This window comes from Asterias amurensis, chromosome 12 (assembly GCF_032118995.1).
Source record: "Asterias amurensis chromosome 12, ASM3211899v1".
Lineage (NCBI taxonomy): Eukaryota > Metazoa > Echinodermata > Asteroidea > Forcipulatida > Asteriidae > Asterias > Asterias amurensis.
In genome coordinates this window covers 2,576,070-2,603,548 of record NC_092659.1, presented here as the reverse complement: position 1 = coordinate 2,603,548, position 27,479 = coordinate 2,576,070, and the positions used below count along the sequence as shown (strand labels likewise).

General features: G+C 37.6%; 1 protein-coding gene across 1 annotated transcript; it reads left to right on the top strand.

The window, feature by feature from the left end:
• LOC139945175 (extracellular matrix protein 3-like) lies at nt 1-25,553 on the top strand. Its single transcript, XM_071942462.1, has 16 exons — nt 1-265; nt 6,082-6,189; nt 8,577-8,816; nt 9,260-9,370; nt 9,809-10,051; nt 11,208-11,318; nt 12,320-12,550; nt 14,484-14,588; nt 15,002-15,153; nt 15,915-15,990; nt 16,528-16,641; nt 17,412-17,593; nt 21,138-21,254; nt 22,237-22,272; nt 22,611-22,703; nt 23,066-25,553. Exons 1-16 carry the CDS (start codon nt 187-189, stop codon nt 23,108-23,110), a joined length of 2,043 nt encoding a protein of 680 aa, XP_071798563.1. The 5' UTR covers nt 1-186; the 3' UTR covers nt 23,111-25,553.
• The last annotated feature ends 1,926 nt before the right edge of the window (nt 25,554-27,479 follow it).

The following is a 27,479-nucleotide window of genomic DNA, read 5'->3' as shown; positions in this document are numbered from 1 at the left end:
AGTTATGTACAGATACTGTATGAGAAAATGAGGGCAACTCCTTTCGGACACTTTCCATTACAATCACTCAAACGACGAATCTTGTGTTCCATTAGAGTCAATAGTCGTCTGAAAAAGAGAACATTGTTAGGGAATCTTCAAGATTGACAACAGACAGCCAGCTGTAGCTCGGACTAGACAGTCACAATGGAAAGAACAACGATCTTCCTGTCTGGTGTTGTCGTCTTTGCTCTTTTGGTGTCCTACTCACCTGTTCTCGGTCAAAGTGAGTATTTAAAGAAACACTGTATATGCACACGAGTGCATTAAAACTATCGTAGGCCATCCCAACACTGCTACTACCTTAGTTTGAGCAACGTTCTGTCTTCTTAAAGTCATAGGCACTATTGGTATTTACTCACTCTCACAATATTCAGTTCTCTAAGAGCAAACTCTACCTGGCAAATACACACATGGTGTTACCGCAAACCAAATAATATAGTGATACCTCACCATGCGATGCCTTAAATCCCATATAATATTTATTAGTATACAAACTGTTAGAATTCCAATTTCCCTTTACGTCACAATAATGTCATGTGTGTACTTCTTTAAATACACTGTGTACATTAATATTAACAACATTTGCATTCATTATTCTGTGGTGTTGCGAACAGACGATTTCGCCTGCTTTGTCTGCTCGAAATGAAGAATGTGTTAATGCAGTAGTCTGCTCGAATATTATATGCAGCGATTAACCACATTTTCATTTCGACCCCCCCCCCCCAACAATGTGATAAGTGAAAGACCAAATTTAAAGGCACTGGATCGACACTATTGCTAACTACTCGAAATAATTGTTAGCATAACAACTTTTAGTTGTTGTAGTTCTCGGTTAAAGCATTCCTCCATGGTTAAAGTGTGTGGAAACAATGTGAACATCAGTAGCCCAGGTTGGACTACTCCGTTACATACAACAGGTAACTCTAAATGGGAGAGATTTAACAATTAATCTTAAAGGATTGTAATTAGGAACCAATACATTTTATGTTTTTAAAGTTGAATCCCAAGCCCTTGAAATTGAAAGTTAAAAGATTTATTTTTAAATCTAAAAATGAATTGGTCCCTGTAATTACAATGCTTTTGATTTTGTTTTAATCCCATGCTCCCGGTATACAAGGGCCATACACAGTTAAGTGCTTAAACTGTAATCGAAGGCACCAACACTATTAAACCTTAGTTTGTACAGCGTTCTCCAACAACATTGTTTTTCTTTATACAAAAATCTGGTCTTGATCCATGCTATTATAAAGGCAATGTACACTATTGTAAATTACTCAAAATGACTATCAGCATAAAACCTCATTTAGTAACCAGTAATTGGGAGAGGTTGATAGTATAACACATTGTGAGAAACGGCTCCCTCTGAAGTGACGTAGTCTTCGAGAAAGAAGTAATTTTCCACGAATTTGATTTCGAGACCTCAAGTTTAGAATTTGAGGTCTCGAAATCAAGCATCTGAAAGCACACAACGTCGTGTGACACGGGTGTTTTTATCTTTCATATTTGTCTCGCAACTCCGACGATCACCAATCGAGCTCAAATTTTCACAGGTTTGTTATTTTATGCATATGTTGAGATACACCAAGTGAGAAGACTGGTCTTTGACAATTACCAATAGTGTCCAGTGTCTTTAAGGTCCCCGTAAAAAACAAGAAATTTTGTAGTGACGGCAAATTTAAAAACAATCCAAAAGAAAACTGTTTAAACATTATCAGTAGAAAATTTGTGTATTGCCAGGGCAGCTAAATTTGGATTATCGACATTGCAAACCTTTAAAAGTACAGATTATTTTTTATGTAAAAGGCCGGTCTTGACTCGATGCAATAAAAGAAAATTAAAAAAATTGTAGGCCTACTGACGGTAAACTTTAAAAAAATTAAAATTATTCAAACACTGTCAGTAGAAAGAAAAAAAACTAAATTGCCGGACGAATATGATTTGAATTGTCAAAAACTGTAAAATTTCAAACTAAACGAAGTTGGACGTAGGCCTCCATTTTATTGTTTTTAAATAACAGACTTGACTTAAATTCCAAATTACTTAGTTTCACCATCAGATCGTTTACTTTTGCACGCCTTTTTGGTCTTTTTGAAGTATAGCGGACACTAAAACAGGATTGTTCTGTTTGGTTTGCGTGTAGGCCTAAATCAGACAATTTAAAGATGTTACATTTGCATCGGGGATAAAGAATAATAATTTTGGTTTTTACCCATACACCGATGTGTGTTAGCACTGTATACTCAGTACTTACCCGAGTTCTGTGAACAAAAAATCACATGCATATATTACTCGGGTGGGATTCGAACCCACGACCCTTGCAATTCTAGAGCAGTGTCATACTAACTAGACCATCAGATTGCCCGGTAGCTAGAAACAACTGTTTTTTCCATGAAATTCGAACCCACGACCTTTGCAATTCTAGAGCAGTGTCTTACCAACTAGACCATCAGATTGCCCGGTAGCTAGAAACAACTGTTTTTTCCATGAAATTCGAACCCACGACCTTTGCAATTCTAGAGAAGTGTCTTACCAACTAGACCATCAGATTGCCCGGTAGCTAGAAACAACTGTTTTTTCCACGAAATTCGAACCCACGACCCTTGCAATTCTAGAGCAGTGCCTTACCAACTAGACCATCAGATTGCCCGGTAGCTAGAAACAACTGGTGTTTTCCATGGAATTATGTCACACCTTTGTACGTACAGGATATGTAACTATCGCATGGTGTCGAGAAAGCTCAAACTTTCACATTCGGTTTTTAATTTCTTGAAACACAAAATTCTTGAAACACAATACTGGACATGAAGGGCTGACGAAACCTTTTGCCAGTTACACTTCCGTTATATCCTTATTCTAGACATGCACATGGTGACATGCCAAGACAACTTTCACTCAACTACAACAGACAATCCTCCTTCTAAAGGCACTGGACACCTTTGGTAAATGTCAAAGACCAGTATTTCCACTTGGTGTATCCATTCCAACACATGCATAAAATAACAAACCTGTGAAATGTTTAACTCAATTGGTCATCGAATTTGCAAGAAAATAATGAAAGAAAATACACCCAATTGTTGCAGTGTGCTTTCAGATGCCTAATAATAAAAAGCTTCAGGCCTGAAGTCTTAATATTTGAGTGAGTAGTTACCTCTTTCTTAAAAACTACATTACTTCAAAGGGGGTGCATTTCTCACAATGTTTTATACTATCCACATTATGAACATATCAGACAAATTAACCCAAACCATAGTGTTAATGGCTTGTGTTCACCATATCTCAAAACGGCTTACGGTGAGTTTATCTTAAACGAAAATACTGTTTATGATGGCGGTTGGTGTTGCTGAATGGCCTGGCTTTCCAGTTCACCTCCACAACTGAATGAAGACTAATTTGGTTATAAATGACACGAGAGTTTGCAGAACTCAGGGGCGTGTTGCACGTGAACTTCGAAAGAGTACTAAAGGTGAAACCTTTGTACCGCAATGATGACGAATATTAACAGTCAGGGATGGATGGCACGCACAAAAGGATACAATCCTTCTCATTTTTTAGTTTTAAGCTCGTTTGTAAAAGAGTGAAAATTTCACTCTCTTGTCCGAGTGGTAGCAGTTTCGCTCTTTTGAGAGTAAAAGTCAATCTGTATCACTCTTTTTGATTGGAATTGGAAGAGGCTTCACTCTAAAAAAAGAGTTGTCCGCCATATGGCTCTTTGCAAGAGTGATGGCGGACAAAACGATTGTTTTTCACTTTTTTACATTAAAGGCATTGGACACTATTGGTAATTGCTCAAAATAAATATTAGCATAAAACCTTACTTGGTAACAAGTAATGGGGAGCTGTTGGTAGTATAAAACATTGTGAGAAACGGCTTCCTCAGTAACGTAGTTTCTGAGAAAGAAGTAATTTTCAACGAATTTGATTTCAAGACCCCAGAATAAGATTTTGAGGTCTCGAAATCAAGCATCTGAAAGTTAGCGCACAACTTCGTGTGACAAGGGTGGTTTTTCTTTCATTATTATCTCGCAACTTCGACGACCAGTTTTCGCAGGTTTGTTATTTTATGCGTCTGTTGTGATATCAAGCGAGAAGACGTCTTTGACAATTACCAACAGTGCCCAGTGTCTTTAAAAAGCCACCTGTATACAATTTTGTGTACAGCAAGCTTTCAGATGATGGATTTTGTAAAAGGGTTTGCACAATTGCTGGAAATCTAAGAAATGGGTGTCCACATTTTTCACTTATACATAACATTTTGCATATAAATTTTGCAGATAAAACAGGGTGTCAAAATTAAACAACGGGAATACAGGGTGTCTAAAAGACACACAAACACCCACCTGGCTAAACATGATGGCTTACAGTTTAGTTTCATAAAATAGAATGGTAGCTGTTGCAAACTACTTTATTAACCAAAATAACATATAATGATATGAGTGCAAAAATGGTTAAAGGCAGTGGACACTATTGGTAATTACTCAAAATAATTATCATCATAAAACCTTTCTTGATTACGAGTAATGGGGAGAGGTTGATTGTATAAAACATTATGAGAAACAGCTCCCTCTGAAGTGACGTAGTTTTCGAGAAAGAAGTAATTTTCCACGAATTTGATTTCGAGACCTCAAGTTTAGAACTTGAGGTCTCGAAATCAACCATTTAAACGCACACAACTTCGTGTGACAAGGGTGTTTTTTCTTTCATTATTATCTCCTCGCAACTTCTACGACCGATTGAGCTCAAATTTTCACAGGTTTGTTATTTCATGCATATGTTGAGATACACCAAGTGAGAAGACTGGTGTATGACATTTACCAATAGTGTCCACTACTGTCGCTGAAGTTTTGACCCCATATAAACACTCTCTCTGAATCCACCCGTTGGATGGAAAAGACTATGCTTAAGGGTTGAAATGTGAGACCATTAAAGGAACACTTTGCCTTGGATCGGACGAGTTGGTCTTTGAAAAGCGTTTGAAACCGTTTGTTATGAAATGCATATGGTTAGACAGATATTTAAAAAGTTGAATATATTGATCCACACAAGTATCAGTCGAATTGGACGGTTTTCCTTTTACGTTGCGGAACTAACACGGTCGCCTATTTAATGGAGTCAACATTTTGACTGCACAAAATGGCCGACTGTGTTTCTTCGTGACGCAAAAGGAAAACCGTGCAATTTCAAGTGATACTTGTGTGGATCATTATGCTTTACTTTTGAATTAGCTATATAGGACCCCACGTGCATTTCATAACAAACGGCTTCAAACGTTTTTCAAAGACCAACTCGATCGACCCAATGCGAGTGTTCCTTTAACTTGTTTTATAGCAGTTCCTTTTAGGGGTTTGGGTACTTTTTGTACGACACAAAACAAAATGTTCACAGATTTACATAATGTTAGAAATAGAAAGCTTCCCTTAAAATATTAGGTGTTGCAGTTTTGGAGAAATAAGTAAAACATTTTCGTCTCAGGAGACCGAACATTATTTTAGCATGTGCATCATTTGTTTATATTTTTATTTGATTTTAAATTTATTTCCCTTGTCTTTTATTGTTTATTCTATTTTATAATTGCTTTTAAAATATATTTTAAATATATTTTCACAGTCGTTCATGGTGGTCTGTTTCTGTTCCCTATTTTATTTTATTTAATCTTCAATGTTTGCTTTAATTTTCTTTCCTAAGATGATTCTATTTTAATTGTTAACTTTTTACATATCAGATTATTTTTATTTATTTAGGCTATATGAATATTTCTAATTGTTTTTTATCCTTTCCTGTAATTGCCAGCACGTCCACTGTTGGTTTGGTCAATAAATATAATATAATGTGTACAACCTTTTGCCAGTACTGGGTAGTGTTTACGCGTCTCCCCTGAAAACATCACTCTGTGATTTTCAACCCCGCCGCCCCCGCCCCCCCCGCCCCCAACAACTTGACGACTTTTGAAGCTGAAACTTCTATAGGCGAACTCTATCCTATTCACAATGAGTAGGGATGCATTTTTTTATTAAAAGTTGATATTTCTTTTACTGTTTGAAGCATTTGCGCTGAAGACAACGTCTTACACGATACAGGAAGAAGATGGTGCCCATGTCATCCTTGAAATAGTTCGCACCGGGGGAGATTTGACACAGCCAGCTAGTATCGGTAAGTGATATTTTCATTCATATAATATTTTCATGAAAATAATATGTTCTACTTTTTGCTACATTTTTGTACCCCCATCTACCGGTGTGGCAGTGACATCTGTCCGCCGGGGATCCTGTCCCCCTTATGGGTTAACTTTGGCGGAAAGAGGATGTTTCAAAAGAGGTCGCTAAGAGGGTGGTATTATGGCTTTGTCAGCCTACCGGGATACTAGTACACAAACTTCAAATAAAACAGGCTTGTGAGACTTCTTATTAGAGAACACAATAAAATCTTAGGGTTAGAGGGTGGTTATTTATCAGCATTAGCCACGCGAAATCTCCCCTCAGTTGTTTCAAAAGAGGGCGCTAAGAGGGTGGTTAGGGTTAAAGGGTGGTTATTTATCAGCATCAGCCACGCGAAATCTCCCCCTCAGTTCAGCTATATCAACAAACGTCCTAAGTCCGCATCTAATGACGGATGTTAACTCACAAGAGGGCGCTATTTCAGGTTGTCATAGACCTTTTCGCAAATACCGGGGCGCGCGCGTAAAGCTTGGAATTAGGTGCATTGTGGTCTAGCTGGTAGCAAAATTTGATGCATATCTATCCCACAATGCACCTCATTCAACAGTCTGCGCTTGCGCATTGGTATTTGCGATAAGGTCTATGGACCTTTTCGCAAATACCGGGGCGCGCGTGCAAAACTTGGAATTAGGTGCATTGTGGTCTTGCTGGTATCCAAATTTGATCCATATATATCCCACAATGCACCTCATTCAACAGTCTGCGCGTGCGCATTGGTATTTGCGATGAGGTCTATGTATTGGCTATTGGTAGATTCAAAGCCACAATCACAGACTTGGAACCAAGTCTATAAGAAGAAGCTCTGCAGATTTAGTGGAAATATTGAAAGCTGAATTGTGTCCTGGTGCGAATCAGCGTGTGGATGACTCGCACCAGAACACAATTCAACTTTTCAAAATACTCTACTTCCACTAAATCAATAATTCCAAGTCCCCTCAATGGTTATTTAAACATAATTAAATAGGCAATAATTTATTTATTTATCATTCCTCAAAACCTCAAAAAATGGAGAAGATCCAATTACATCAAATATACAGTATTGTCTCTGCATTCTCCTTGTCCCCACAGATATTCCCCTTTTAGTCCGCCTCATTCACCAATTAATAACTTGTTTTTCCTCTTCACACCCTTAAGTCCTCTGGGGTCGATTTCACAAAGAGTTAGGACTAGTCTTATCTCTAGTTAGGACGAGTTTACTCGTCCTAACTTAGGACTAGCCATACGTTTTTTATATCTCCTAGGACTCCTAACTCTTTGTGAAATCCATCCCTATGTTTATCTTCTTGGAATGTGTGGTCAAACCAGCCCCTTCCTCCTGCCTTTTTCTGTGTGTGTGTCTGCTTCTCTCTCGCTCTCTGTTCATGTACATGTGTAATCCCACCTCGGTGCTTATGTTACACTTTAATACTTGTAGTTACATGTACATGTTTCTTGTGTTGTCATTTAAAGACAGTGGACACTATTGGTAATTACTCAAAATAATTGGGGTGCCGCTACAGACGGCAGTGCTACAATCCGATGTGGACACATCTGTGTAAGGTTGAGCAATTTAAGACAGTGGACACTATTGGTAATTACTCAAAATAATTATTAGAAGCATAAAACCTTACTTGGTAACGAGTAATTGGGAGAGGTTGATAGTATAAAACGTTGTGAGAAACGGCTCCCTCTGAAGTGCCATAGTTTTCGAGAAAGAAGTAAATTTCCGAGAATTTGACCTCAAGTTTAGAACTTGAGGTCTCGAACATATGTTGAGGTACACCAAGTGAGAAGACTGGTCTTTGACAATTACCAATAGTGCCCACTGTCTTTAAGCAACACGTTGTCTTGGATCGGTCGAGTTTTTGAAAAGCGTTTTGTATCTGTTTAAATAGGTAGTTTTCCTTTTACTTTGCGAGCTAACTAACTAACACGGTCGGCCATTTTTTTTTTATGGAGTCAACAATTTTACTACCATATTAATGGCCGACAGTGTTTGTCGACGAGGTAAAAGGAAAACAACGCAATTTCGAGTAATACTTGTGCAGATGATTATATTCTACTTTTAAAATATCTTTCTAATCGTGTATGCATTTTATGACAACGGTTACAAACGCTTTTCAAAGACCAACTCGACCGATCCAAGGCAACCGTTCCTTAAAAAGCCTTCGAGAAATACGAAACGTCAGGCCATTGACTTGTTTGTTTGCATGTATTAACAAAAGTCCTCTAATGATTCTGTCTTTTCTTATTGTGAGTACGAAAATAAACGTCTCATCATCTTGAAAATTGAATTGATACTGACAAAAACAATCATTGATATCTCTATCTGTATAACAACAGAGGTGAACACCATCCCAGGGACAGCCTTAGCCGACTCCGACTTCGTCCCAATAAGGAATCAGAGGCGTGACTTCCTCCCAAATGCTCAGATCATCGCCATCCGAGTCGACATTATGAATGACTTCTTGTACGAGGCCGCCCCGCCGAATGAGCAATTCCAATTTGAAATTTCCAACCCATCTTCTGGAACGGTAAACCCGACCATGTATAGTGCAACCATTACCATACAAGACGATGATGGTAAGATCCCGTTGGGTGCTCGGTTTAGACTGGTACCCTGTCTTTATCCGCAAGGATAAAGACAGGTACCTGCTTTTTAGAACCCGACGATTTTATTTGATACATCGTTTTCTTTGGTTAACGTGCAGTGACGTACTACATCTGTGTTTTGATTGGTCCAATTTAGTCTGGTACCCTGTACTTTATTCGCAAGGATAGAGACATATACTTGCCTTTCAGAACCCGGGGATTTTAATGGATGCAACGATTTTATTGGATAAACGTGCAGTGACGTAAGCTTTTTATATCTCTGTTTTGATTGGTCCGATTTAGACTAAACCTTACACCACTCTGTTCGCTATGACATTGTTTTTGCATTTTGTAAAGTTGTGTTCTATGACAGTATGGAAATAAATGTGATTCAAACAGAACTGATTTATTGTACTTGTTGAATGTATTTTCAGCTCGATTCGGGTTTGAAAATACCGCTACAGAAATCGAAGTCTCCGAGTCTGCTGGAGCATTCGATGTTTACCTGCTCAGAACTGGTAACCCGCAATCTGAAGCCATTGTGTGTAAGTACACAAACACAAACCATGGGAATCCCTTAAATGCACTGGACACTATTGGTAATTGTCAAAGACCAGTCTGCTCACTTGGTACATCTCAACATATGCATACAATAACAAACCTGTGAAAATTTGAGCTCAATCGGTCATCGAACTTGCGAGATAATAATGACAGAAAAACACCCTTGTCACACGAAGTTGTGTGCGTTTAGATGGTTGATTTCGAGACCTCAAGTTCTAAATATGAGGTCTCGAAATCAAATTCGTGGAAAATTACTTCTTTCTCGAACACTAATGCACTGCAGAGGGAGCCGTTTCTCACAATGTTTAATACTATCAACCTCTCCCAATTACTCGTTACCAAGTAAGGTTTTATGCTTCTAATAATTATTTTGAATAATTACCAATAGTGTCCACTATCTTTAATTGCTCAACCTTACACAGATGTGTCCACATCGGATTGTAGCACTGCCGTCTGTACCGGCACCCCAACGGCAGACTTTACCCCCATCATCAGCACCCCAGTGCGGTTCGCACGCGGGGAGGTCAAAGTGGGTCTGCAACTCAGGATTGCATCGGACCAGATACCGGAGAATAAAGAGTCTGTCTATCTATTTATAGAGAGGGTTGTCGGGGGTGAAGTGGGCGGGCCTGTCGGAACGACAGTCTTTATTCAAGATGATGATGGTGAGTGTAAGAGATGTTAAATTTGCATCGGGGATAAAGAACATAATTTTTTTACCCATACTCTGTTAGCACTGTATATACTTAGCACTTACCCGAGTCCCGTGAAAAAAAATATCACAGGCATGTTACTCGGGTTGGATTCGAACCCACGACCCTTGCATACCGAGTTTTACGAACTAGACTACCGAGGTTACCCGGTAGCTATAGATGCAGTTCGGCAGCGGGTACCGCAACGATATAAGAGATGTTAAATTTGCATCGGGGATAAAGACTATTAATGACATAAAGAATATAGAGAGTGAGTTTGTTTGTTCAGATGAGGGAACTCAGCAAACTCCCTCAGGGGGATACTAAACACCAAGCTGGCAACAGCCAAGCTGGCAACAGCCAATCTCTCTAATCATACAAACATTGGTTTAAAGGAGCACGTTGCCTTGGATCGGACGAGTTGGTCTATAAAAAGCGTTTGTAACCGTTGTTTTAATAAAATGCTTATGGTTGGGAAATCGCGTGGTTTTCCTTTTACTGTGCGAACTAACACGGCCATTCATGGGAGTCAAAAGTCTGACTCCCACAAATGGCCGACCGTGTTAGTCGACGAGGTTAAAGGAAAACCGTGCAATGTCGAGGCATGTTTGTGTGGATCATTGTATTCTACTTTTACAACATCTTTCTACCCATATGCATTTTATTACAAACGCTTTTCAAAGACCAACTCGACCGATCCAAGGCAACGTGTTCCTTTAACGTCTATGATTATGAACGTCGTTGTTATGAACAAGAATAACCACATGGCAACTAACTCGGACACTGACATTCTCATCAGACAAGTTATCAAACACTTATATTGTACAGTGATAATTTGGAAGAAAATATAAAAAAAGTAGTAGATTTTGCGGCTGTAACATGTGTAAATCTCCTTTGTGTGAGTTTTGGGTCTGAAAAGAGCCGGTTTGGTCTCGACTTTTCGAACAGTAAACTCTGTCCTGAAGACAAGCAGAGTTAACTGCTCTCAGGGCCAACACTCGCACAAAAGAGATTTAGATATACAAGTCCCCCCAAGTTTACTCTTCACTTATAGTTTCTTCATATTTCTCCACATCATGCAAAGCTTCAAACAATATACTTGTCGTGATAATTATCATTATGTCTTCAGTTCAATACCAGATAACTGGTAGTACCATCACTGTGAAAGAAGCAACTGGCGGTGTGCAGTTTGAAATAACCATCACAAGAAGATTCAACTTAGAGGCAGCGAGCACTATTGGTAAGACTGATTGTGGATTTGTATAAAATGCAATTATACCATATGGACCTTTGCGCAAATACCAACTGCGCTAGCGCTAACTGTGAACGAGATGCATAGACCTTTGCGCAAAGACCAATTGCACTAGCGCTAACTGTGAACGAGATGCATAGACCTTTGCGCTAACTGTTGAATGAATGAGCTTTAGCAATGTTTCGAAAATGTCATAGACTTTGTAGCTCGGATATGTAATGGAAGAGAGTTCCAGAGAGTGGGTGCAGATACAGAAAAAGCACGATCGCCACTGGAAGTGGAACAAGAAGTCAGTTAATTTCGCTAAATGAGGGATTCAAATTAACTACTAAGAATTTTTATTTTAACTATTATAATTGGTTTATTAAAAAACACTCAAACATCGCAGCCATATGCTGAATTGATGTTAAAATACAGAGATTTATAAAAAATGTGTTAGAAACTACAGAAAAACCATTTAGAAATACAATTGTTTTTATACATTAAAAAGGTAAACTGGCTAGTGCCAGTCACTAAAATATAGCAAATAATTGCACGGCAAGTCACCTTCAAGGAACAAGGTGAAGGGATGTGGACAAAAGGCATACCAACTGAGTGAACAAAAATCAAGAACTATTGTTGAGTGCTTGGACAAGGGATGGGTAGCAACTTTTTTTTTGTAACGACCAGTCCTACATTTGGGGGGGGGGGGGGGGGCACATTATGTTGACATTATGCAAGTTGTTATTTTTGTTTGGTTGGAACCAGTGCCTGTAATTTTCAGGTTCAACAAGGTCTTACCAAAATGGGAGACTTTTGGGGACGCTTGGTGGCAAAAGAAGTCTCCTTACCAGGTATAATCCATTGTTCTCGGTCATGTGCGCATGCTCGGAACTACGTAAACAATAGAAGTTTACCTGGTAAGTCTGTTGCCACCTAGCGTCCCAAAGTCTCCCATTGACAAATAAATGAATAAATGACTAGAATATAAATCGTACTATTTGTTGCAGAGGTGTACACTGAAGACGGAACAGCTACTCTCGCCGACGGGGACTATGCTCGCATTGATCAAATTGTAATGTTCCCTATGGACGTGTCAAGTGCCACAGTTATTGTCACCGTAAATGATGACAACGTTGTGGAGAATCAGGAAGTTTTCTATGTTGGAATCCGCAATCCGTCTGATGGTTTAGCGCTGACTGCGGATAGCAGGTTCGCTGTCAACATTGATGACAATGAATGTAAGGAATTGTTGCTTGAAATTAATCATAATAATAATAATAATTTTTGTAAGAAGTATAAACTATCATAGCCACCATTGTTTCTGAAATAGAAACTTTGATTGGCTGTTATTTTCCCGCTTCTTTCTGGATCCTTCCCTTAATCCCTTTCCCCTCTTTTTTTTTTTATATAAATGGATATGTATTTGTTTGTACTTGTTTTATGCCTCTGAAGAAGGCCCGGTTTGGATCGAAAGCTAAGGCCATCTTCCCTATTTATTATAAGTATAAACTATCAATATGTTTGGTCTGCGGTAACACCATGTCTGTATCTTCTTGCCAGGTAGAGTTTGTTCTTAGGGAACTGTCTTGCTTTATTCTACTACGGAGTAGATGTTCGGGGGTTCGGGAGACTTCTCAGTTCTGAAAAGAACTTTACTGCTTTTTAACTATTACCCGGGTGGATGGTATAGCAAACAGAATGGGGCTACTACAGAACGTGACTAACTGTACTACCGCAGAGTCAGTTCTTAAATTTGTCTCTACGTTTCGACTATAGCTTGCTCTAGTCATCGTCAGACCAAAATATACATTGATACATCACCATGCAATGCCTAAAATCCTTTAACTATCGATACTCAATAGTAATTTTTGCGGGTACAACCGTGTATAAAATTTATTTTGAGGGAGTGTTGGCTCTGAAAAGAGCCGGTGTTGTTTCGAACAGTATTCTCTGCTCGTCTTCAGGAGAAATGAAGACAAACAGAGTTTACTGTTCGAAACTTCGAGACCAATTAGTTATCATATGTTTTTCTGAGCAATGTTATCACACTTTTTACGTGATTGATGTTGACATGAAATAAATGTATCTGAAACGAAAAATAATAGAGCATAATTAACACATAGTGATTAAACATGTTCCTAATTGCGTTTTAGAGAGACACATACACAAATACAAGATTTACTATTAGGTATCAAACAAAACTGCATGAATTAAATATTAAAGGCAGTGGACACTATTGGTAATTACTCAAAATATTTATTGGCATAAAACCTCATTTGGTAACGAGTAATGGGGAGAGGTTGATGGTATAAAACATTGTGAGAAACGGCTCCCTCTGAAGTGCCATAGTTTTCGAGAAAGAAGTAATTTTCCACGAATTTGATTTCGAGATTCAGATTTAGAACTTGAGGTCTCGAAATCAACCATCTAAACGCACACAACTTCGTGTGACAAGGGTGTTTTTTCTTTCATTATTATCTCGCAGGTTTGTTAATTATGTATATGTTGAGATACACCAACTGTGAAGGCTAGTCTTTGACAATTACCAATAGTGTCCACTTTAAATAAATGCGTCTTTAAGGCAATCTTAAACTTGACAATAGAGTCAATGTATTTCAAATGTTCCGGGAGATTGTTCCATAAGGTTGAGGCAGTGTGAGCGAAGCTGCATTCACCACAAGCTTGGTATAAACTCGCTGGAATATCAAACACATTCCCTTCTTATTAGAACGAAGATTTATTGATGGTGTGTACAATTTACACAATCAATGTCCGTAAAACAAGAGTATAGATGATAATCACGATTTAAAATGTTGGTCCAGTTTTGTTTATGGTCTGTTTGTCTGTCTGTCTGGTTGTCTTGTTTTCTTGTCTGTCTGGCTGTTTTTTACAAGCTCATGCTTACCAAAACGGCCCCGTACTCTATTTATTTATGTAATGTTGTCTGGTCCTTAATGAAATGTTTTGCTTTACTCCGTAATACATGTAACTGTCGTTACTCTTTTATGAGAGTATGGAAATAAATGTATTCTTGAATTGAATTGAGGATATGTTAATTTCGAAATGTACTAGTGTATTGGTTGGATGGAAGGTAGAAAATCGGCTTTTATAGAGGTTCGTTGTTGTCTTCAGTTTTTTAATTTTTTTTTTTTTTTTTTACTTTCCTTACAGGTGTATTTTCGATACTGCAAACTGCTTATGCCGTCAACGAAGCAGACGCTGAAGTTGTCATTCAGATAAGACGGACGGGTGACCTGACGGCAGATAGCAGTATTCGTAAGTATTCATGTATTTTTATTTTATTTTTTATACCCACACACCGATGTGTGTTAGCATTGTATAATCATTACTTTCCCGAGTCCTGTGAAAAAAATATCACAGGCATGTTACTCGGGTGGGATCCTGTAATATTTCTTTCACAGAACAGAGTATACAGTGCTAACACACATCGGTGTTTGGGTATAAAAGAAATCAAATTAATATTCTTTATCCCCGCTGCAAATTTAACATCTCTTATTTATGTGTTGTACTGTATTTTATTTTATTCGGGGGGGGGGACCTAAAAATCTAGCCGTTTCTCACAATGTGTTATACTATCAACAGCTCTCCATTGCTTGTTACCAAGTAAGTTTGTATGCTAACAATTATTTTGAGAAATTACCAACTAGTGTCTACTGCCTTTAACACAGGGGCAAGAACCATTGCAGTAAGCGCCACACAAGATACGGACTACGGGGGTTCGGACACATTGCTGATGTTTAGCAACACGGTTTTTGGCTACGACCTCAAGTTGCCAATCACCGTTGATCAGATCAACGGTGAAGAAGACGAAACGTTCCAGGTAATTAACACCCGTTTCAAATTCTGAATTTAAGTACATGAAAAGTTCGACGTCTGAAACAGTTAGGGGCGACTCCACGCGCTTTGAAGTCGTATTATAGATCTTGTCATGAGCCGAGCCAATGTAAATGTTGCATTGAGTTTGCCTGTCTGAAACCAACAATTATTTGGGTCGACATAGAGAGTTGCTTATGATCTATTTGGTTCGGCGCGACTCTAGCGTCTGAAACGGGTATCACAATCCTATTTCTTGAACCATGACTGCTTTCCTAAAGTTTGGGAGGTAGTGCTTACTGCTCTACCAGCCAGGGGCCAATTTCATAAAGCTGCTTAAGCAAAAGATCTGCTTAAGCACGAAAATAGCTCATTCTCAAAGAAACTGAAACAGAATCTCTTGAATATGTATTTGTAGAAAACTGTAGTATATTTGTTATAGTATACACACTAAATATTTTTTATTGATAAGTCTGGTCCGTGTCATTGTTTGTTTGTTTGTTTGTTTGTTCTGTTTTTGGCTGTTCTTGTTTTTCTGTCCTTGTCGTCAAAGTCCTTGTCTGTCTCAGGGAAATATACAAAAGCATTATGCTTAAACCTTTTCCCTGCATGTTGACTATCTGGCATCCATTCTTCATTATTATGCTCATCGATATCTGTTTCCTACTGTATGCTTAACATTGTTATTGACGACATGAAAAATAAATGTACATTGAATTTAATTGAATTGACTTGAAATAAATGTTTAAAATTGAATTTATTTGAAAGGTTGAGCTTTACCAGTCAGTTACCTGCATCATCGGCAGCAACGCGTCAACGACAGTCACAATTAAAGACTCAGCGAGTGAGTTTACCTTTGCGAAAACTTTGGTATAATAGGGGAATTTCGGGACTCTTGGTGGCAGCAGACTCACTAGGTAAATCCCATTGTTCTCGGTAATGTGCGCATTCTCAGAACTACAATGGACATTTACCTGGTAAGTCTGCTCCGCCTAGCGTTCAAAGTCTCCTATTTGATCTGATTATGTTTTGTTTGCATGGGCGTAGAAGAGCTACATTGTGGGAATTTAGTTGGTTATGAAAAACATAATAAATAATTATTATAAATAACATTTGTATATCACTTTCCACAGGCGTTTCAGATTGTGCTTTCATATGCTTCATTTCGAGACCTCAAATTCTAAATCTGAGGTATCTAGCCGCTTCTCACAATGTTTTATACCATCAACCTCTCCCCATTACTTGTTACCAAGTAAGGTTTTATGCTAATAATTATTTTGAGTAATTACCAATAGTGTCCACTGCCTTTAAGAATATACAAATAATAACTGTTACGGCGTTAATACTTTGTTCTCTTATTCCATGTGTTTCATTCTTTCAGAGCTGTCTACGTTAGCCATTATTCTAATCGCAATCGGTGCTGCTGTTTTTGTCATCCTTGTTCTCATCATGATCCTGTGCTGCTGTGCCTTCATGAAACCCAGCAGCCGAAGAGGTAAAACTGACGTTTTTGTTTTAGTTTCGTCAATGCTCTATAGAATTTTTCTTTTATATTATTATGGCTTTGTCAGCCTACCGGGTTACCAATACACAAACTCCAAATAAAACAGGCTTGTGAGACTTCTTATTTGAGAACACAATAGCTTTATTTAATAACTTAACTTACGTAACTTAGGTAAATTAAGGACGGAGACTCCAACCTCCCAGACCAGGCTAACGGCTACTGGCGATCATAGGCCGCACCCTGGCCTAAGTACTATACCCCGTGCTTAATTAGTATTCATAATATTACTACGCCATCATACGAAAAGTAGTCCTATAACAATATTAAGGAGAATAACGAGAAAGTGTAGGTTCGCGGATAGGATGTACGAGCCGAAGGTGAGCCCCAAGTAAAATTCACCTGCCTTTTATAGCTGGGTCCCTTCTTAACTTGTACAGTTATTTTAATAACTGTACAAGTTAAGAAGGGACCCAGCTAAAAAGTTCGCTTAAAAGTTCGCTTTTCTGAGAGTCCTTGGCCTTCCAACACAAATAATAAAAGTGTTTTTAACAAAAAAAGGGTTTGACAAAAATTCAAAATGATTCAACATTTTTCGCTATTTCGTTTGATTCTTACAAGCCTCGGCTTATCAATTCGGCCTCCATGTAGTCTCTTTTCTATGACTGTATAAGCCCTAAACTACTCATATGCATTCTGTAATGCTGTGTTTATTGACAGAATGAAAATAAAATGTGAAATGAATTTTGTTTTTGTATTGATAGATCCATTTCACAACGAGCGAGAAGTCCCGGACGTAGACTTCCCCCAAGAGTTGCACACAAGGCGCGGCACAGGACCCATCGCCACCTATATCCCTGACGATCGAAACAAGCGTCGACAGGAACGCCCAGAGAGGCGCGACGTCGAACGGGAACGCAGTCGGAGACAGGAGGATCTCCAAAATGTAGGTTTATACTGAAAAGCGGAGAAGGTTTTTTAAAGGTACTGGACACTATTTGGTAATTGCTCAAATAAGGTTAGCATGAAAACTTACTTGGTAACGAGCCATGTAGAGCTGTTGATAGTCTAAAACATTGTGAAAAACGGCCCCATCTGAAGTTACATAGTTTTTGAGAAAGAGGTTATTTCTCACACAAAGACTTCAACTGAAGCTTTTTATTATGTATCTGAAAGCAAACAAAATTGTGCAACAAGGGTGTTTTTTCTTTCATTATTATCTCGCATCTTCGACGACCAATTGAGCTCAAATTTTCACAGGTTTGTTATTTTATGTATATGTTGGGATACACCAAGTGAGAAGACTGGTATTTTACAATTTTCAAACGTGTCCAGTGCCTTTAAAGCTATTGTACAGCATTGGTTAGGATAATATACAATTGTTAAATTTTAGTCTGAAAACACAAAACTTCCCCGAACCAAACTTGTCATCGAAGTTTGCGGCCAACGTAAGGGATCTTTAGATGTTATGCATCCGGCACAAAATAACAGAAAATTCACTTTAAAAGTAAATCCAGCAGCAAGGAGGCAATGTAAATCACCAGAAAGATAAAACTTAGGTCTAGATGTTTTTAGTCAATAGACGTCTTAAAGAAACTGGACACTCACGGTAATTGTCGAAGACCAGTCTTCTCACTTGGTGTATCTCAACAGGCACATAATAACAAACCTGTGAAAATTTCAACTCAATTGGTCGGCGAAGTTGCAAGATAATAATGAAAGAAAAAACACCCTTGTCACTCAAAAATGTGTGCTTTCAGATGCTTGATTTCGGGACCTCAAAATCTAATTCTGAGGTCTCGAAATTAAATTCGTGGAAAATTTACTTCTTTCTCGAAAACTACGTTACTTCAGAGGGAGCCGTTTCTCACAATGTTTTATACTATCAACCTCTCCCCATTACTAGTTACCAAGTTAGTTTTTATGCTAACAATTATGTTGAGTAATTACCAATAGTGTCCAGTGCCTTTAATAATATGACAAATAAGCTTGTAACAGTAACATAAACACATTATCGTCAATGTACCCTAAATAGCATATATTTATATAGAAAACGTATGTAATTGGCTTATGTCTTTCTTAGTTATTGGTAACATTATTATAAGGGGGTCCCTTTGAAAGCGAGTCCACAGCCCTGGTGAAGTTAACAAAATAAACCGTTCCAGATCTGTAAATAACTTACGGTATAAACATGGTCGTAGTGAAAAACTCCCCTTGAAATATCCCTTTTTTGCGAAAAGAGTAAAAAGAAAAAAAGAAAAAAGAGTTTTGATTTCGCTAGAATAAGACTCGAAGTTTGAAAACATTTGAAATGTGGAGCTTAAGTTTTCAGAGTATTTTTCATGATATCTGTTTGGCATACATACACTGCGAATACTGGTCTTTTGCAATGTGCCATTAAACCTTTCCTAAACGCATGGTTTAAAGTACATTTGAATTAAGGGAATCAATGTGTGGTGAAGAGGTTTTCAACTAATGGTTTAAACCCGCCGGGGCCTGGTTCTTGATAATTTACCTCGACGAAACCGATTCAACACACTTTGATTCTTACTCATAAATACCTTTTCAGTCAAAAAACATCAACACTTTTTGGTCAAAAAGTAAAATAAATGCAAAATATTTAATTGTTCAATCTGTCGCGTGATGTGGCACAACTGTCCCGGCCGTTGCTCTCGACCAATAGGAACGAAGAAACTGTCTTATAAGCACAGGTGCAAGCTGTTTCAAAACTTTTTACTGGTCATAAACAAAGGTTTATACACACCCACGTGACGCGCTCTCCACCAATAGGAATAGCGAAACTGTCTGATGTATTTATGGATAATTGTTACTTCACCCTAGCCAAATCTTACCAATCAAAATGTAGCTGTGTGCTGTGTTTGGTTTTGTTGGACTACAACTCATCAATAAACTACTAAACTCAGTCCAAGAGTTAGTGCTTTGGGTTATCATGATAGCCTTTTATGTATGCAAGACTTTTAGTTTTCAACTAAATACTGCCTTTATTTATTAGTCCAAAGTATCTCAAAAGGGCATTAGCCTAAGGTGTAAGAGTGAGGTAGGGTCATTTATCACTTGAGGTTAACTAGTGTAGGTTTTCTCATAATATTATTATGTTCATTTGTATAACGTAGCTGGAGTTTGTTTAAAGAAACATTACAGAATTTCATTTTAGTTTTTTTCACTAACAAAACAGTTGCTGACAGCGTAAGCACTTTATGTAATCCGCCATATTCATAAACTGACAAACCTTTTGGCCATCAAGGCATATTTGACCATCTGGTTCACGAGAAATAAGTGCAAAAAAGATTACACATTTTTCATGAGCGATGAACTCAAAACGGGAAATAAGTTTTATTTTTTTTCTCATCAAATATGACATTTCAGACAAAAATATGTCAAGGAATGTTTTCTACATCATCATCATTAGACCGTGTAAATTTCTGATGTTATACGAGTTGTGTCTTACCAATTCTATAACGTTCCTTTACTCCTGTCATTTTGACTTATATGGTGTATTTAAAATTCTTTTCTGGTTTGATGAAGTAAAATTCGTCGTTTAGATGTTAATATTATTATTATGTCATTCTTTTCTGTATTTAAAGGAACACGTTGCCTTGGATCGGTCGAGTTGGTCTTTGAAAAGCGTATTTAACCATTTTTGTTACAAAATGCATATAGGTAGAAAGATGTTGTAAAAGTAGAATACAATAATCTACACAAGCATGCCTCGAAATTGCAAGGTTTTCCTTTTCCCTCGTCGATTAACCCGGTCGGCCATTTATCCGACCGTGTTAATTCGCAAAGGATGAAAACCACGAAGTTCGAGGCACGTTGGTGTGGATCATTGTATTATACTTTTAAAACATCTATCCAACCATATGCATTTTATAACAAACAGTTACAAACGCCTTTTATAGACCAACTCGTCCGATCCAAGGCAACGTGTTCCTTTAAGCTTTCATATCATTGGTTGTCTGACTGTATTTGTGTACCATATTCTTTCATCATCATCATCATCATCATTATCATCATCATCTTTACATTCAAGAGGTTTTATTATCTTTTCTTGAAATATCATACATAATTTTCAATGTTTCTGATACTTATTTGTGATATACTATGAAGCCCCATTGGTGCCGCTTGACATAGTACACATAGTTTCACTGAATGACTTTTATTTCACAGCGGCACCAATTGGGCTTCATATTATACCAATTTTGTTTTACTTGTCATGTATTAAAATTAAATTGTACCTTAATTTTTTTTCGTTCTTCAAATATATTTTTTGATACTGGAATAAAAAGTAAAACAAACTGACGCAAATAGAAAAAAGTTTTCTTATAGAGTTTGTCTTTCCATGTTGAGTAAGCAATAACGTATCCTGATGTTTATGTTGAATAAAAACAAGTTGTAAATAAATATTTTTTTATACAGTTAACAATGTTAACATTTTTATCACTAAGTTTCCGGTTCTTATTTGGTATCAGGGTGGTCCTCGCATAACCGAGTTACCTCCCAGTAACCGTGCCTCGAGAAAGGAGTCTGGCCGTCCATCGTTTGATCAGCTCCCACTACCTCGTCCAGAGCAACCCGCACCACCAATGGTAATCGTTTGTTAACATTCTTTAACTAACATTTGTTTAACATTAACTTAACGGTATTCATTATTTCAGTCTCCTGATGATGACTTGAGCGAGCTAGTCGAAACGTCGAGACCAATTCAAGAACTGACTTCGCGGTATTGCAGTTAATAGCGATCCTATTAAGCTAAACTGGTACAGTACTAGCCTATTTTCTACCTTCCGCCCAGGTAGTAGTTTAAAAGCAGGGTAGTTCTTTTTAGAACTGAGTAGTCTCCAGGAAATCAGAATAATCTACTCCACTGTCGTAGAATATATAGCAAGACAGTTCTCTAAAGAACAAACTCTACTTGGCAAGTAGATACACACATGGTGTTACCGCAAACCAAACATTGATTATCAGCGTGCAATGCCTAAACCCATACATTTTTTAACAACTGAACAATAGCCTACTATCAAAATGGTACATGGTTTCTTTTCGTGTACATTGCTTTTTGAATAACAGTTTTGAAAATCACTAATTGAGCAGTATATTATTTATTTTATCAATTAACAACCGCTGTGTTAATGAATAATGCTATGCATTACTTAATAGTTCTGTTGTTTAAGTGTAGCCTGCACTTGTTTCGGTTGCGTACAACCCAACAAGAGGTTTATTCCATACTCTCTTTGGAAAATAATTCAATATGAGACTTGATCTGAACATAGAAAGGTAACAACATCGCATACAAGTAAACAATATTAATACATGTTTAAAGCAATAATAAATAAGAAGCTAGGAATAATCCATATACAAGAGTGGAGCGAGAGCCCCAGTCTGTTGGAGGCTTTGACTGAGAACGGGTTACTGATGGAAACCCCATTATACTTGATTTGAATGAACGGATGTTTGAATTGATTAAAGTATATAAGGCTGTTCCGAATTTTGTGATGGGGTTTGTACAGTTATTTATTTATTCCATAATGAAGATTTTATTTGTTACTTTTTGTTTTGTTTTGATTAAAGGATCGTCAAAGTGAGATGAGACGTCTTCAACATGATGTAAGTGTTTGTATTTATTGCTCCGTCACTTAGAATATAACGATCAACACAAATATGCCTCGACATTGCGTGGTTTACCTTCTACTTTGCGAACTGACACGGTCGGTCATTTTGTGGAGTCAAAAAATTGACTCCACAATTTGGATCGCTGTGTTAGTTCACGACGTTTAAAGAAAATCATGCAATTTCGAAGCATATTCATGTGTGGTTAATTTCTACTTTAAAAACATCTTCATAACTATATGCATTTTATAACAAACGGCTTCAAACGCCTTTCACAGACCGATCCAAGGCAAAGTGTCCCTTTAACTCATTGGCTGTAAATTCTTTTTTTGCAGGACCACCGCCAGGAGTTGATCGACCAACGCCGCAGTCGCTCAATGTTCAATCCTAGTGGAGAGCGGGAACCGTACTGGGAGGAGAGAGGATTGGTAATAATCGACCTATAATCAATATCCAATCAGTGAAAATAATACAGAATCAATAATCAATAAAAAATTAGGTACTTACATTTTTTATGGCCACAACTCATTTTCTTACCCCGGAATATTTTTCCTGTGCATTTTCGCCAGGCTAGTTCTTTGCATGCACTGTTGTAAGTCTAGTATACAATTTTGTTTAAAGCTGCTTATTTGCTATCTGCTTAGTTGTAACTGTATCTTTCATTTATTGTATTCATTGATCTCTTTATGCGCTAAGAGGCTTTTTCATCAGGCGCTTTACAAATGTCGTTAATATGATTATTTAAGGCCACATTTAACATGTCTGCACTTTCTTGTTTTTTCCTTCACAGGAACGCAACCGCTCTGCACCAAACAACCACTACGGATATTTCTAAACAGCCGTTGGATGTTAATTTGACACATTAATGAAGGGTCCCATTCTTAAACCCTACGACAGTTACAGTCACTTTAATACATTTTTCGTCGGAGAAGCTTAAACCTTAAGTTGGTATTTCATTTCATTTCAAGATACATTCTAATTTTAATGCACTATGTTAGCTTAAAGCCATTGGACCCTTTCGGTAAAGACAAAAAAAAGTTCACAGATTTACAAATAACTTACAGGGTTTACAGAAGGTAGTGATGAAATACTTCTCTTGAAATATTAGTCCATGAAATGCTTTACTTTTTGAGAAAACAGTAAAACAATATCAATTATCGTTAACGAGAATTACGGGTTTATTTTAAACACATGTCATGACACGGCGAAACGCGTGGATACAAGGGTGGGTTTTCCCGTTATTTTCTCCCGACTCCGATGACCGATTAAGCCCAAATTTTCACAGGTGTGTTGTTTGATATAGAAGTTGTGATATACGAAGTGTGGGCCTTGGACAATACTGTTTACCGAAAGGGTCCAATGGCTTTAAGCGGTCATAATCAACATTTTAATGAGTATAATTATATTGGATGTTTTAATATTCTATTTTAATTTAAAGCGCAGATATCTGTTCTGTTTTAAAATTAAAATTGAACATAAAATACAGCATAACTAGCTACAGTACTTAAAGTTATAGTGTAATGAAGTTAACTCACACAGGTAGTTGCCAGTATTTTGCAATTTTGTATCTGTGTATGTCCGTGTGTCTACTTGCCATGTAGATTTTGTTCTTTAGAAAACTGTCTTGGTTTATATTTTACTACCGAAAAGAAGATTTTCGGAATTCGGGAGACATCTCAGTTCTGAAAAGAACTGTTTTCCTTTTCTAATTTTGAGCTCGGTGTGAATCAAACTTTGGGTCGTTAGAATGTGTTTATTTCTGAAAGGCAGTGAAATTTTGAAGACACTGGACACTATTTGTAATTGTCAAAGACCAGTCTGCTCACTTGGTGTATCTCAACATATGCATAAAATAACAAAACTGTGAAAATTTGAGCTCAATTGGTCGTCGAAGTTTCGAGGTAATGAAAGAAAAAACACTATTGTCACATGAAGTTGTGTGTTTTCAGATGCTTGATTTCGAGACCTCAGAACCTAATTCTGAGAGGTCTCGAAATCAATTTCGTGGAAAATTACTTCTTTCTTGGAAACTACGTCACTTCAGAGGGAGCCGTTTCTCACAATGTGTTATACTATCATCAGCTCTCCATTACCCGTTACCAAGTAAGGTTTTGTGCTAATAATTATTTGGAGTAATTACCAATCCACTGCCTTGAAGGCATGACTGAAATACAATATAGGCCAAATTGCCCAAAACCTTCCTTCTTTTAACTTCACATTTCGTAGGTTTTTATATTGTCTTCATCATCATCATTATCATCATCACCATTTAGGCTGTGTTCATCCAGTATAGGATGTAGCCCTCATGTAGACGCCATTCATTTTTATTTCTTGCAGTTCTGGTCCATGTTGTTCCTGCCTCATCTCTCCATGTTCTTCACCGTCTACCTCTTTTCCTTTTTCCCGTCCTTGGTTGCCATTTCATTATTCTTGTTGTCCATCTTACACTTACACTTACACTCAAGGTTTGATGGGATTTTTAGTATTGTAGGCTTATGCCTTTTAACATCCCATGTCCATTTTCATTCAGTATGTCGAAGCTGTTTTTGAACTGATTGGTTGTCTTGGCGTTGACCACTTTGGCTGGGAGTCTATTCCAGTAATATCAACAACTCGCTGTGTGAACAAGTATTTTCTGAGATTGAGCCCCTTGTTTAGCCTTTTCTTGAAGAGCCTCATGTCATGGCCTCTTGTGGTACTTGTTTGTGAGTGTGAAAAGACTGCTGGCAATTGTTGTCATTTCTTGGGGCAGTGTGTCCAGCCCATCTTCATTTAGCTTGTTTTATTGTCCTTATGATATCTCTAACTCAGTTTGTTTCGCATTTCTCTGCATGTAATACTGTTTCTTATACTGTCTTACTCTTTCTGATTGTTTTTCCTCGCAGCCTTATTTTTGCCAGAGAGCTCTTTCTAAAATGATCTCTTAGAAAAAGCCTTCAAAACGTCTTTTGTTTTATTAATTCTAATACAGTTGTTATATCATCATTGAGTAGAGTATAGCTATACAACAGAAGTTTGCTTTATTATGATAGTTATTCATTATTTTATTATGTATTGCAAGCTTTAAAAGCGTGGGTGATATTATATATGTTATTGTTGTTAATCTGAATAATTATTTAGGTCATATTCAACAATGTTAACATAACTAATTTTGAGCAGTGTTCGAAATTATCCTACAAAATTGTTTGCAAAATTGTATTTTTTGGGGGAAAATGTGGGGTTTAAAAAATGTGTTTGAAATTTGTGTGTCCTTATAAAACCAGAAGGTAAATAAAAAGTTTCTTCCCAGACAATCTGCGGCTGTTTCGTTTCATGTGTTTCAAATGATCTTGCAGCTCTACAAAATAAGCTGATATATTTCAAATTCAACTGTGTTCCTAAAACTGAAGCGAAGTCGCAAACTAGAATGATCCAGAGGGGGCATGTGTGCACTTTTGCATCCCGTTTTCCGATAGCAATTTTCCAAATACCTCCCTTTTGTTCCTCGCATATACCAGCTCTTCGGAATGCTTTTGATATCCGACCAGCTATAGTACCGTAATGCGCGGAAGTATAATAACCCGGATGCGCGCGGTTTGTAACCGGTCCCATCTGGAGGGAGCCCGAGGAAATCTGGATAGAGCAATTGATGGGGGCTGACCTAGCCCTGGGAGGACGTCGGTGTCACTGTATGCAACGGGGGAGGCCAACCAACCGTGGCTTGGGCTGACCATGGATGATGGGCTGACGCAGCAAGGTTGACGGGCTCTCGAATAAAGAGTGAGTGTCTTGTTATATACTGAAAACCCAGTCATATCTCCTTCTTTCAGTATAATTGCAGACCATGTTGAGACACGATTATATACCCCCTAGATAGTTCGACAATGTTACACTATCAACACCGTACACTAGGCCTACATCATTGTGTAAAACTCAATGAATATGGATGTACATTCGCTTTTCATGCATGGAGGAATTGGTTCTTGTGAAGCTGCCATTTTGTTTTGCGACCATTCATTTGTGATGTTATACTTGTCTTTTCTTTAGGTGCACTGATCCGGAGTACGCGCCACATAGCTGTTGCGCGAGTCTTATTGGTCAGTTCCTCTCTACGTATTATGCAACAGGTACGTTGAAATCGTCTGCATTCTTTGGATTGTTCTCAAAATATCATTGCCCAGCAATATATGTTGCAGATAATAATTTTGAAGTAGGAAGAGAGTTCCAAAGGGTATGTGCGCTGAATGCGAAGGCACTTTGGTTATGGTATATAAGGTGATGTGAAGATGATCTGGGCGACCTGGGCCCAATTTCATAAAGCCTGTAAGCACAAAAATGTGCTTAGCATAAAGTTTCATTACCAACCAAATTTCTATTAGTTGCATTTTGCTTGTTACTGGCATTTGTGTTGTTTGCTTATCCTTAAAATCACTCGAAAAATTTGGTTGGTAATCCTGTTTTTATCAAGGAAGAAATTTCATGCTTAGCAAATTGTTGTGCTTAGCAGCTCTATGAAATTGGGCCCTTGTCAGAGTGTATGGTTTTACCCGTTCGGAAATGTGGCATTGATCGTAGCATCAATCACACTTGAGTATAGGGCCATGAGATTGGGCCAAGTACAGCTTACATTGTGATGCATTAATGTTTTGTTCCCCAGAAATTCTCATAAATAAAATTATCGGTATTATCGACTGGCTTTGGCATTTCATTTATGTTTATTGTGTATTATCCGTGGTTACCCCTCTTGCGGCCTATCATGATTTCATTTATCCAGGCAGGTTTTTGGCAGCAATTCTTGCTGCCGCGTAACATTTATTATAGTGCATTTAATTAATTTATTTTTCAGCACTTACCCTTATTATTAATAAGAAGTTCAAAACAAAAATTACCATGACATAGAGTTTGATTTGCTTAGAAACACTTTTATTCTCAACCAAATTAATTAAAATTGTATTAAAACAAAGGACATCGGCAGCATGGCAAGGTTAACACACTTATCTTTGCGTTTTTCTATAAATTGTTTGCCCTTACAAAAAATCACCAGATAAGTTGAATTTACGTGATTCACGATGTTAGTTTGTTCCTTTGATGTCTTATACTTTGTCTTAACAATTTCTGAGTATAACAACTTAAAAAAAGCGAAAACCTTTCTGAGTAAATTCACTTCAATGTAAATCAATAAACCATGTAACTTGTCCATAACACTACTACATGACCACTCAAAA